Source organism: Passer domesticus, chromosome 6 (genome assembly GCF_036417665.1).
Source record: "Passer domesticus isolate bPasDom1 chromosome 6, bPasDom1.hap1, whole genome shotgun sequence".
Classification (NCBI taxonomy): Eukaryota; Metazoa; Chordata; class Aves; order Passeriformes; family Passeridae; genus Passer; species Passer domesticus.
Genome location: NC_087479.1, coordinates 3,793,716 through 3,807,674, shown reverse-complemented (window position 1 = coordinate 3,807,674; position 13,959 = coordinate 3,793,716). Strand labels below are relative to the sequence as shown.

At 40.6% G+C, this 13,959-nt stretch overlaps 1 protein-coding gene across 1 annotated transcript in view; it reads left to right on the top strand.

The window, feature by feature from the left end:
• BRF1 (BRF1 RNA polymerase III transcription initiation factor subunit) overlaps window positions 1-13,959 on the top strand; it is a 172,019-nt gene that overhangs the window by 10,544 nt on the left and 147,516 nt on the right. The window contains exon 2 of the mRNA XM_064422875.1: window positions 3,911-3,991. Within this exon, the coding sequence (XP_064278945.1) occupies window positions 3,911-3,991 (81 nt within the window). The remainder of the gene's footprint in view (window positions 1-3,910; window positions 3,992-13,959) is intronic.

The following is a 13,959-nucleotide window of genomic DNA, read 5'->3' as shown; positions in this document are numbered from 1 at the left end:
GTAAATGTCCAAAGCAAACTTGAAAAGGAAGCTTCAGTTATGTGAAGCTGCAAATCTGAGTGAGTCTCTAAAAGTAATCATAGAATATCCTGTGTTGGAAGGGGACCCACAAGGATCATGAAAGTCCCTGCACAGGACACCCTAAGAATCACAGCAAATGTCTGAGTGTTGTCCAAATGTCCCTTGAATTCTGCCAGTTTTGGTGCTGTGACCAGTTCTCTAGGGACCCTGTTCCTGTTCCAAACCATCCTCTGGGTGAAAAGCTTTTTCCTAGAAGCCAATCTAAAGCTCTCCTGACGTGCCTTCATGCTGTTCCCTCAGGTCCTGTGACAGGTCACCAGGGAGAACAGCTCGGTGTGTGCCCTCCTCTTCCCCCCAGGAGGAAGCTGTAGCTGCAGTGAGCTCTCCCCTCAATCTCCTCCAGGCTGAGCAGACCAAGTGCCCTCAGCTGCTGCTCGTGTGGCTTCACTCTGGACCCTTCACTGTCTCCTTAGCCCTCCTTTGGACACTCTCATGGCTTTATGTGTTCTTAACATTGTGGTGCCCAAAACTGCCCCCAGGAGTGGAGGTGAGGCTGTCCCAGAGTAGAGTGGGACAGTCCCCTCCCTCACCCAGCTGTGATGCTGTGCCTGATGTCCCCAGGACACAGCTGGCCCTCCTTGGCATGGCAATGGACCTGGGAGTGCATTTGAGTTGCCTCAGGGAGATGGTAGTGTTAATGTTGAAGATTTGGCAGGCAGTACTTGAAGACACCAAATACTTCTCGGATATATTTTTGTACGTCTTGAAAGCTGAATGTGAAAAACCAAAAGCCTGCTTAATTCACTTTTGAAGTTGTGGGGGAAGAATGGAAAAGGTCAAGAAATGTAAAAATTGCAGTTAAGCTGGGATGTTAATTTGGTTGTGCCTAGCAATTGCTGTTCCTTTCCTTTGTACTTTTTAAATTGCTAGCTTTGTAGGGATTTTTGTCTTTAAATGAATTTGATGATTTCAGTTTTCTTTTTTTTAAGAGTTTATCTTTTTATTACCCGGCCGAACAATTATGATAATGAATTTGGTTTGCATTTTGCTTGTAAGATTAAAGCTGATGGTGAGACTACATAGTCAATGGCAACATTAGTTTGCAGTTCTGAGAGTGTAAGTGCTCAACACACTAGTTTTGTGTCAGTTTTCAAAGACAAATGCTAAGTAGAGATGTTCAGCCTTTCCAGTTAACTTGCTGAAAAATGGGTACATCAATTCTGATAGCAGAATCTGTCTTTCAGATAGCTCTGCTGGTATCTGCTGCAGTCTCTATAGCTTGGAAAGAAATTACTTTATGTATGATGTTAGAGCTTGATGGCTAATGAAAAAGAGTCTTAAAGAACAAAATCATTGAAATCTCAACTTAATTCCATTTTGTTTATATTATTTTGGATTTTAACTCCTGAGTAACTTAAATTATTTAGTTATTAGTATTGTTCATCACCACTGTAAGATTGTTTTTTGCAAGCTTTTTAGTACTAACAGGGAAACATTTTAAAGTGTTGTTTTGCCAATGATAGTCCAATGCAGTTCAGTATTTTGATATATTCCATATAGAGGGGACTGGGAAGTGCAGCCTTTGCGTACAGGAGGGGCCAACAGTGCCTTTGACACAAATCCTGGGTGGGCCCCCTGCCTCCACCTGCTTGCTCATGCTCCTGCCCTGTGGTTGGTGTCCTCCTTGCATGTACTGATGCTCCAGTGTGGGCTCTCCTGATGCAAATCACACTAGTGAGGAAGCCTGTAGTAAAGCAAACCTTAAAACAATTAAAAAAAAAAGGAAAATGGGATGTGGATTTTCTATTTAGATTTGCTACTGAAGAAAAGGAATGTAAAACTATTTCCATTATCAATATATTTTCTGCCAGGTAAACCATTCTCACTAAATGTACACAAAAAATGTTATGCCTTCTTTTTAGCTTGGTCACCTCACTGGTTTGCTGCGTTAGTTTGTTTACAAGTGTTTGTGGAAATACAAGGTTGTACCTGTAAGAGTGGCAAGGAGACGTTGCTGTTTCTGATGGTCGAACACAGAGTTGGGAGAGTTACCTCTGTACCCAGTGAGGAGATCACTATTGAATATTTCTCCCTTTTTATTAGGATTATTATTAGATCAAGATCATTTAATCTGTGGGGCATTTAGATGAGAGCTTGTTACGTGAGGTCGTCGGTCGGAGACAAGGGAGGGCACAAACTCACCGAGTGTCTTGGACAAACAATGTGTTTTATTGTTCAATTCTTCTTTTTACAGGGGGCTTGCATTTCCCAAGCTCAGAGCTGAGGTCTCTCTCTGCCCAGATCTCTGGCCAGTGGTGTTTCTGCACCTGGGCTTGAACAGGATTGGCTGTGGGTCCCCTGTATAGGTTTGAATCCAGCCTATCTGGGGAATATTTATCTGTTTTCCTGGAAAGAACCAGGCTAGCCAAATTGGATTTGTGTTATATCTAGATTTACCTTGCCCAGCTACAGACCAGCTGCACTGTGGTAGCACTGCAACAAGAGATGATTATTGTTTGTTGAAGGATGTGTTAATGAAGTGAAGTTGGTTTCTGTTGTGGATAGCACTGGAAACCTAATTTAAAGGTTATATGGAAAAATAAGCTTTGAAGGCTGATAGTAATTATGCAGGAATATTTGCTTATTAGCTTTTCTGGGTTTTGGTTTTGTTTGGTTTTTGTTTTTTTTCTCAGTACTGATGTACATTAAGTGCAACTGAGAGGAGACCAGAGCTTCAAAAGTCTGGTAAGAGTGAGCAGTTCAGGTCACAGTTTCTCATCAGTTGTAGCTGCCATGGAAGTATCTTGTTCAGGTGTGCACAAGAAATGCCTGAACTGCTTTAAAGAGCGACTTCATTCCCCTCTCTGTGTCTGTCCCAAAGCCTTTCTAGTTTGTTCTGAAGAGCTAGTCTGAGAGGAGGAAACAGCCACAAGAACTTGAGGAAAAGCTGTAGGCATCATAGACAACAAGATGGCTTTTTCCCCTATCCTGAAGAACAGACTACTTGAATTAAGTACACGTCCATTACTAACAAATTGCTTGTTTTCAGTCCTGTGCAATTTAGCTTTTTGGTCTCACTTGCTGTTAAGCTGATAGATTCAGATATCCTGCTTGAGGTACCCTGATTGTTTTTAAAAAAACCTTCCTGCTTTAGTGAGAGACTATTTTTGTCCTTGGTAGTTTAATTCACTGTTCTGCAAGATTGGTTTGCATGAGTAGTTCCACTGACTCCCAGCAATCTCTGCATTCAGGCTGCTCTGCATTGGCATGGATGCCCAAACCAGACTGTAGTTTATGCTGATTTACAGCTCAGACTTCTTTTAAGTCTCCAGCCTTTCAGGGTGTAAAAGTAGCAGCTCCAGACTTGCAGTTTTTGTAGCCTAAGTGTTGCTGTGTTTACCTAATGACAAACTGAAGTTATTTTAAAATAAGTGTTATGTCTGTAATAGCCAATTCAGTCATTATTGAATGCTAAACATGTTTTATGTTCTGTAATGCCAATAATTACCTATTAAAATTCTGTAAATTCTTCATTGAATATTCTTCAGACAAAAATAGTAGCTAAGCAATTTTTTCCTCCTTTATTTTGAGAAATGTTTTACGGTACTGATTTTCATGTTCTTCTTAAAATAGATATTGGGAGATTTTTGTAGTTTATTTGGCACTGAGATTGGGAGGGCTTATGGAGCCATGTAATTCTTATGGTACCCCAAGAAAGAAATAATTTGCACAGTATTGGTACTTGATGTCTTAAGACCTTCTTCATGTAGTTTGGCATATTGTAGATGATACAGACACTGACTATATTGGCAAAATACGTTTTGTTTTAATATTTTAATTAAGTTATTCTCTTTGACATGTCTGGTGTTTGTTTTTTTTCCCCTAATAGGTGCAGGGAAAACACCGACTTTAGGAGGAGGATTCCACGCCAATCTGGGAAAGGAGTCACGAGCAAAAACTCTACAGAATGGTACTAGCAAATTTTAGTCTTGCTGATATGAATTATTTTTATTAATATGGTTGATACAATTAATTTTTAGTTTTCAATGTGACCTCAAAACCTTGGCAGGCCCCTCATTATTCAGTGGACAAGTCTGCTTAGTGCTGATTTTTCATTGTGCTCTCATTTGGCTGCTGCACCTGATTTATGAGTTCATGTGGCTGACTGACAAAGGGTAATGGCACCTGACACTGTTACTGTGGTTTAAAAGGGCTTTTTCAAGGTTGACATGCCCATTGCACCTTTTTATTATCTGTTGAACCTATTGTGGCTCTTTATTTAGTTCATTTTCAGGGTTCTTGAAATACTTTATTCATGTTTATTTAAAAGTATAATTCTTCAAATATTTTTGTTCTTAAGCAATGCAAGTGTGAGATAATGCATATAAGTAATCATGTGCTTAATACGGGATCATTGAATAGGGAGAGGAAAAATGGAAAAAAGGTTTTAGTGCACAGATGACATTAAAATAAATATTCTCATTACATGCTTTACATTTTAATTGAGATCTCCATATTCTACACTCTTTAAAGAGGGTGAATAAAACCACCTTTTATTCCTGGAGCAGAATGGTCTTCCAGTTTGCTGTTGTTCATATCAAGGGACAGGAGTTGTCATTTTTTTGTTAATTAATACTCCTGTCTCATGACTCTTGGAGATGACAGCTGATGGACTGTCATAGCAAAGTCTCAGAAGCTGACATATAATTAACCATGGATCTAAATGGGTTTTATGATAAGGTACTCATTTGGGGGAGATATGTTAGAGAAAGTTATTTTCCTAAATTAATCTTATATTTGCAACTCAACACACAAAAATCTTGCCTATATTATGCCTTCATAGGTATATGAAAAGTAAGATTGATCTGATGTTATATCTTCATAGGCATAGAGAGGCTAAGATTGATCTGTGTCATTAAAGTATAGTCAGATTACTCTACTCAGCATTATTCAGCTGATATATATACATGTTATTTTATATATAGAATGTTTTATTCAGCTGTTTTTACTTAAGAGTATTGAGCCCTGTTTGTTTGGCAAAGTAAAGCTTGCGCTTTAGGTGAGCTAGTGTCAGTGTCAGGTCTGAAGTTAGTATCTTAGGAATTTTAAATTTCCTGTCTAACGTGTAACCTATATAAGCAGTGGGATAAAGCCACTAAACTTAATGAAGTCTGGTTTTGGATTAAGGCACTTTAATCAAAACTGTAATTTTGAACAGGCATTTTAAAAATAAATTGGCTTTTTGTGCATAAGAACTTCACAGTTGTCTGTAATTGTAGAAAAGTAAAATGCTGATGGAAGGAAATCTGTCTTGTTGCTTCGTGGAGTGTTTGAATCCTTCAAAAGCCCTTTTGGTTATGCCAAAAGGTAATCACAAGTAAAGACAGTGTAGGCGTTTTTCTAGAATCTAAACACAGCTTTTTTCTTGGATGAGTGTTTGCTGGGGAATATGTCTGAGCATCTTCCTTCCCCACAGCTCTTGTGTGGGGGGCCTCCCTGATTAAAAACAATGATTGTGACTTGGCTAAAGTATATCAGCATTGTATACAAAAAAATTTAGTTGCTTTACATGAACTTATCTCCCAAACAGTCTTGAAACAGGAAAATAATTTGTCTTTTTAGTTACACCTCTCTGAAGCCCTTTGCAGGTTTTCTTCTATTTTTTTTCCCAGTGTCTATCCTTTATATAAGGAGCAAGTATTTGGTCTTTGATTTGTGTAGCCAACCTGCATTTGTCATGCTGCCAATCTATCTCTGGGAAAGTTCTTTTCAGTGAGCTAAGTAATGTTCTTGCTCAGTCCCAGGCATGACAACAGCAGCTGATATTTCAGGTAGAGCAATTGGTGTTTGAAAGGCTTTTCTTTTCTGTCGCTGAATAATGAGCCGGTTGTCTGCTGCTTTTAATCACACTTCTGGCTTTACATAGTTTTTAATTGCAAATTGAGCTATGGCAATGAGCTTACAAAATCTCACCCTGTCAGTGTGGGCCCATGATCATGGCTTTTTTTGGGGTGAAATTATGTTAAATATCCATCATGGTTAGACATGAAAATGCAGCAAGGTAAATGAAATTATTGGATGTGTTTTAAAGGAGAGGTATGGAGTTGTTTTGTCCACTGAATGAAACTGAAGTGCACTGGTTGTTGGCTGTATGAAAAATGAGCAGTTATAAAAAATGCAGAGCTACTTATTTATTTGCTGGTGCCACTGTGTTGGCACTTCCAAAGTTAACTGTGCTGCAGGTGAAGTGCTGAACATCCCGCGGGGATGCTGGCACAGGACAGCCCGCGAGGGCAGCCACTGGTGGCTCTAACATCAAGGCTGCTGCTGCTGCTGCCTTCTTCTCTCCTGTACTATCAGTGCTCCTGCTGAAGGGAAGAGCCAGGCCCTGGGAAGCAGGGATGGGCTGTGGATGAAGTCCCCGGAGTGCTGGAGAGCAGCTGAGAGCCCGTGTGTGGTCCGGGAGCGCTGGCAGGTCTCGCTCTGCGCCTGCTCTGCTTGCCAGCAACCTGCAGGGAAAAGTCCAGCCGTGGAGCAGGGACTTGCTGGGTTTAAAAAAACAACCACCTCCCCCTGCTATCCCTCCTTCCCCCCACTCCTTCCCCATGTAGTTTGGGCCAAATTCTTTACTGTAAAGTCTGTCTTTCCAGGGGAGGTGGAAGGGAGGTGATCTGGACTCACTGTCTCTTACTTAATTACCAGCAAAGCAGCTGGGCTTGGCTGAGTGTATGATGCTGCTGTTTTTTGAGGCTTTTAATGAAAGGATGTTTAGAATTAGATGAAGAACAGTTTTGCATTAGAGTGCTTAAGGTAATAATTTTTTTTTTCATGCATTTCATGCATTCTGAAGTGAAGAAATGCAAAAGTAAAATCTCCCAGCAACTGCTCATCAGTTCTGCACTCTTCTACAAAATTATGATGTGCATTGGTGTTTTTATAAATACGTATATTTATGCTCTAAACAAAGCCATGGGCAAACCCTGAACATTTGGTAGTTTTCAGGTTTGTGTAAGAATGTCCATTACACAGAACTAGTCTCCCTTAGCACACATGCCTTTGCTGTACCTTTCCTCACTATTTATAATGCAGGAGGGCATGGCTGTTCAGTTTCTCCCTTTCTTTTCTGAACCAGCTGATGTTTGTGTGTGTTTGTTTGGGAATGGCTGCTTACAGAAACTGGAGTCTTGTTTACACTTGCTAAAATATTTATGCAGAGAAGATTTAATACTGTTGTATTTGTTCGTAATCACTTTGATTTTCAGAGTGCAGTACTGTGCTAATTGAGTGTATAAAGTTCCACGAGTTCAACAAGCTCAGGCCCACAAAATGCTTTGTATCTGTACCTACAGACCTCATTTTTGTAGTAAAAACCTGCACACCTGTGAGATGATGTGGTGTTTCAGCTTCAACTTTGTTTGAAGGGATATGGCAAAATAGCGAAATACTACTGATTTTCTGAAATCTGAAAAAGAAGATTTATGAGTAAAATACCAGCTCAGAGGGGAGATTCTGACAAGACATCTTCCTCTGTTCCTGAGCCTCTTCAAATTTCTACAGTCAACACTTCTATTGATCAACACTTAGAGTTACTTCCAGAGCTGAAAAGCAGAGTGGTGTCTCTTTAAATCTCATTTTACTGTTCCGTGCTGCATTACATAATCTCTCTAAATAGCCAGTTTATTCTTGTTTCCTTGCAGGCAATCTGCTCTCTCTGTATCAGTGTCAGAGTCGTTGTTACAAGGGAGTTGTTCTTGACTTGGAGCTCTGATACTTTCTATAGTCTTCAGTGACCAAAAAGAAAAGGGACAGGGGAAGGAGGGTCAATAGCATGATTATATATATTATATGATTACTGGAAGTTTCAGTTGCAGATATTCAACTTTGGTCTAAACTAAGTTTGAAGATTGCAGCTGCATCTAGTGTAATCCAATTTCTGAACTGTTGTGTTTTTAATTATTTCTTTAAATGAATGTGTTTTCCCTCAGTCCTCTTAAATACCAAAACATAGCTAACAGTATTTTAATACTAAATGGAGAGTGTTTCTGAAGATGGTCTGTGATGCATTTTTTGCTGTTTATATTTAAACTATTTGCTTAATTCTTTAACATCTGCTGTCATCACTCATTTTATAGCTGGTTTGTTACAAGTCATCATGGAGGGTTCTGCTTCCTCCCAGAACTATACATTGTCACTTAGAACAGGACAATATATTACACATGTGAAGAGCAGAAGTATCCAAAGGGGAGGAACAGAGAGCACTGTTTAACAAAACTAGAACAGCAAGGGAAGGGAGAAGAGTGGAATCCTAGAATAACTGAGATTGGAAGAGACCTCTGGAGGCTGACAAAACGGTGCCTTTGAAGTTGCATTAAGCTGCTGAGGGCCTAGGGCAGCTGAGCTCCAGTTATTACCAAGGAAGGGTATGACAGTTTCCCTGGACAACCTGTTCTCCAATGGTTGGCCACTCTCACTGTGAGGGATTTTTTCCTTGTGTTGAGTCAGAACTTATTTTGATGAAATGCAACACTTCTTGTCCTTTTGCTGTGCATCTCAGGTGATGCAGCTCTGGCTGCATCTTTATAACCTCCTACTGCAAAGCTGAAGGCACCAAAGAGAATTTATTGGGACCCAGCAAATTCATCTGTCAGCCTCATCCATGTTCTGCAGTCTCCAAATCATCATAGGGACTCTCTGCTGGACTTGCTCCAATGTGCCAGTGCCTCTTCTGCAGAGGAGCCCTGAACTGGACAAAGTACTCTAAATATAGTCTCACAAGGGATGATAATCACTTCTCTGGACCTGCTGGCTGCAGTTTTAATAACGTGGCTCTGGGATGAAATTAACCTTCACCATTGTGACTGTGTGCTGCTGAGCCATGTTCAGCTTTTTGTCCATGAGGAACCTAGACCCTTGTCTGCAAAAAAATCAAACAGTCCCCACCCTGTGTTTTTGCCCTGCAGTTTTTCTGTCCCAGATGCAGAAAAATTGCATTTGGCTCATGAGACTTCTGTCTGCTCATTTCTGCAGCATGTTAAGATTCCTCTGAATAGTGGCAGTGCCCATCAGCATATTGGCCACTGTTCCAATGGGATGTCATCTGTAGGCTGGCAAAGGAAACCTCCTGGCCTATTGTTCATGTTGTTAAGGCAGGCATTAAACAGTGTTGATCCCAGTGTAAGTCTGATGGTGAAAGTGCTGAGCACTGCTGTTTGAACCAGGCCAGCCTTGCACCCAAGTTGCTGTTCACTGGCCTAGCCAGATCTCTGCAGTTTGGCTACCAGGGAGAATGATGAAATGGGATGAGGGAAGAGCTATAGTCAGAATTTATTTTGTCTGCATTCTAGCTGTTGCAGCTGGCCATGATCTACCCTCACTGAATCTGTGCTGGCAATTCCTAGTAACCTTCTTGGGTTTTGTGGGTCTGGAAATGGTTTCCAGGTAGATTTGTAGACTTCAAGAGGCTGAGAGGAGCCTGACTCATCTTTGGAGTCCTACTTCTCCTTCTGGAAGAGAAGCCTGATGCTTGCTGCCTTCTAGTCAGAGGGAACCTCTTCGAATTCCTACAACTTTTTGATGATGGCAGAGATTACTCTTTTTACTGTCTCCCTTTGCATTCTCAGATGTGTCCTATCAAGTCAAAATAACTGTGTGTAGATTGTGCTTAAGGGAGCCCTTGCTCAGTCTTTCTTTACCTTGGATAGTTGCCTACCTCTTCTCTGAACCAACTGCAGCCCTCTGAAATCCAGTGTTGTAATTATGCTACCCATCTTTCTCACATCCCTCAAAATCTTGTTTATCTTTGGTTGCTGTAACCAAGCCTGCCGTCAGATTTCACAACCTCCACCACCTCTTCCTTTCCAAAGAGTGGTGGGTGTAGCACAGCTTCTGCTTGACCTGCTCTGGAATTCCACTGGATTTCCTGTGACCCACTGTGGTTCCTCTACAGCAGCTGCTGGGGTGGATGCAGTTCACCATGAGAACCTGGAGGTCTTCCTGCTTTCTAAAGAAAGCTTCATCTTCAGGATCAGATGGTCTGTGGCAGGTGCTCGTGATTGTTTCTTTTGGCCTTGCCTCTCATCCAGACCTATTTACTTTTCATTGGCCTGTCAATCATTTTTCAGCAGAGCTTCACTCTTTCAGGCTGTTTCTCTGTATAGAATGAATCCCTGTTACCTTCCCTGTCTGTCCTTGTGCAGCCTGTTACCATCCATCTCACCACTCCAGGCACGTGAGCTGTTCCACAGTGTGTCTGTAACTCCCCAGTGAATTTGTAGTTTTGCAGCTGTGCATAGGCTTTGAAGTCTTCCAGACTGTTTCCTTTATTAGATGCAATCTTTTCTTTGACTCTTCCTCCTGTATCAATTCCTGTCCCCAGCTTTGATTTCAATAATGAAACTTCTAGTCTAGGCTCTCTGCCATGATCTTGTCCTTCTTGCCTTAATTTCTGTTGTGATAGAAGCTAACCCTAATCCTCTCATCTCTGTCTTTATTAGCACCACATTGAGTTTTCTCTTGTTGTCTTTTAAACTAATCATTGCTTAAAGTTCTCCTTTTCTGGTTTGCCTCATATCTTCCTAAATTTCTTTACTCACTAAGGGTTTGAAAGACTTCCTCTTCTAGCCAGACCATTACTTTACTTTTACCCTTTGATCTGCCCTGCCTTGTCCCTTACGAGTCCTCTGTTATCATTAGCAATTTCTCTCTCATCCATTTCCTTCATCTTCACATTTCATATGGTAACTTCCCCCATCTCTCTTTGAAGGAGGATAAGGGGGCATCTTCTCCTTTTCATTTGGGATGATATTACATGTTTTCCATGTGTGGGTGTGTTTGGTTGGGTGATGGATTTTTGTTGTTTGTTTTGTTTGCTGGTTTGATGTTTCAAGTGCAACCTTTTCCCTTGGTAAACTTCTTCAACCTCAATATACCTCTTCCATCTAGTCCTGTATCATGGCTGGACATGAGTGGCAAAATTTAGATGTCTGTGTGAGCTCCTGTTTCTCATCTCCTTTCAGAGGTTCTGCATAGAGGCAGACAGATTTAGGGTGTGATTAATTTAATCCGAAGGGAAGTCAATGACTCATTCTGTGATGCGTCTGTTTCTCTTCACTCACTGAAAGGAAGTCTATATTGACTAAGCCCAGTCACTCATCTCTGAAGATAAGGGTGATGAATTGTAGGCTTTGGTGTCTGCTGAGTCTGTCTGTATTTGTGTATCTCCTTGTTGACATAGAGTTAACATGGCCAAAACTGAACTACGAATTGCATCCAACTGTTCTGGCCTTTTGCACGTTAGCAAGTTCAAACTTCTTCCCACTGAGGCCACTCACAGCTTTCTTTCCTCCTGTCTTGTAGGTCCACCCTCTCCAGCATCTGCTAAACCATGGATGTGTCCTAGCCATAACACTCACATACTTGTTTCTTGAATAAGTGTTTCTTGACTTTCATTACTCTTTCTCTCTCATCAGAACATTCTCCAGAGCCAGGAATGCAGAAAAGTTGTGACCTGGAATGCTAATTCTTTGGTCCTTAACTTCTTCATCAAACAATTTTTAAAGGAATGTTGTTTTCCCCACTTGTTTGCTCTTTCACATTTGTGATTGCTGTTACTGATCACATAACAATTCAACAATTCAACTTCCCTGGTGTTACTGGGCTGTTGTGTTTGACTTCCAGCCTGCTGGGTATCTGTGCTTCTGAGGCTTTTTTGGATGTCAGTAGGTGTGGGCTTTCCTGGTCCTCTGCTTCAGGGTAGGCTTTGGTAAGTTGCACAGCTTGATGCTGGACTCCCTGGTGGGTGAATCTTCGGAGTATCTCAGTATCTTGCACACTTTTCTCAGAGCTTTGTGTTCCAGGGTTTGCAGGCAAATCCACTAATCAGCAAAGACTTGAAGAGATAGAAAAAACACTTAAGGAAAACAAACAAAAAACCTCAGGGGCAGAAAACCTACTCTTTAGCCAGCATGAGTTACTGCAAGAATTTGGGTAAAAGCAGAAAATTGTACTTCCCTGCCTGTTTCCTTGTTACTCTAGAGTGTGATTCAGAGGTCTCTGAGGAAGCTGGGATCCTTCTGGTTGGTATTCTTGGTCTCCTTAGGCACATGGAGAATCTCTTCAATCTCATTTTGCTAATGAGACCCTGTTCTTCATCATCTCCAGTTACCTTTGTTAAAAGACCAGTTGAGTTCATCAGGGACAGTTGAGATCAGGGACAACCTTTTGGTTATACATTGATTAATTAGTTTCTACTTGAGTTGAAGTTTGGAAATTTTTATTGTCTTAAATCTTAGCCATATTTGTGTTTCACTGGGGAATGATGAATAAAGTACCTGTCTTGGAGATGCTTTTGATGTGCTCTTTATCCTTACAGGGACAGTTTAATGGAGAGGAATCCATGTGTCCTTTAATGAGTTCTGTTTTGTTTCTAAGAAGAAGATCTGGGATCCTGTAAGAGTAGAGGATCTGCTGGAGATAATGCCCAAATTTTGCCCAGAGGCTGATTGACAACTTAAAACTTTGAGCACAGCAGTCCATTGGGTAGAAATATGTGAGTCAAGCTTTGCTGGTCTTCGTAACTTTGTTCTTTGTGTTTGCTTAGCCAGAAAAGGGAAAAACTAGAAAAGGCATTTCTAAAATTCCTCAGAGGTGTTGGTTCAGTCTGTATGTGACTGAATAAACAGAGAGATTGTCTTGTGACTGAGGACAGTCTCCGTTGTTACTTTTTCTTTTAATTTTGAAGGTTGTCTTTGAAGTTGAAAAAAAAAAAAAAATTGCAGTCTTAATCAAATGAGTTAACATGACTTGTGTTGACTTAACTAATAACTAGAAATATTTGCATGTTCAGCGGCTTTGAACTGGCCTGTTTGAGACTCTGGAGTTAAAAGCATCTTTCATGATTCCTTTACTCTGTCTCCTCTCCGGTCTCTGCTCTGTCTCTTGGTTTATTAGCTGGCTGTGGGCAAGAGAACTCTTGTGGCAGGGAAGCACAAGTCTCTCCTTTATTTTATCAAACAAGAGAAGAAATGCCCTCTAAAGTTCTGCACACTTGTGAAATTTCTTGCTTGGATATTAAAGTTTTGGCCTTTTTTATCTCCAAATTTGTCTCTGTTAAATTTGACCATTTCTCTGTGACAAAGAGTAGCATGGTACTGATCCCATTTGTGGAATTCACTGATGGAGATTTATCTCCCTGCAGCCTTGTGTAGGTAATTGAAACCTGTCATTTCTCTTGAGATCAATTCTGTAGTTAGTTTACCTAGTAGGCTAATGTTTTTTAAAAAATTTGCTTTTAATAGTACTATTCACAAGGAAATGAACTTGGGTATTAATAGGTTTATCTTCCTTGTACAGTGTGGCAGAAAATAGGTGACTGCCTCTCTCCTTCCTCCCCCTCTAGTAATATCTATAAATTTCAGAGCTAGTAATGTGCCTCTTCTAAGAAGCATCTGAATTAAGCCATTTTGGCTTTGCAATATTGTCAGACAAGCAGGTAATACTCCAGGTAATATAGCTTTGGTCTAAGTTCCATGTAACTGCTGCTTTTTTTTTATAATGAAAGAACATGTACGTGACTTTTTGGCATAGGACTGTCTTAAACATTGAAATGTGAGTTTTGAAGTGTTTGTGTCATTTTATAGGCACTGTGGCTCAAAACTTGAGAGGAGGAACGTTCCTGTTGCTTTTTACTGCTGTGTTCTCTGATAGTGCTGAGTTCTTGTCATGTGTTGAAAGTGCTTTTTGTTTTGCTCTGTGGAATAAGTGTGCTGGTGATGTGACAGTACAGGAAAGAATTCCCTAAGCCCAAGGGTCTTGCAAGTGTGATTTGCTTTTGGAGCTATTGCATTTTTCTTGAAGATTGTTTTTCTGAAATGATGGCCACAGCATTAAACTTCTGGACCTCTGTAGAAATAACAACAGAAAAAATTCAGAAACTGCTGG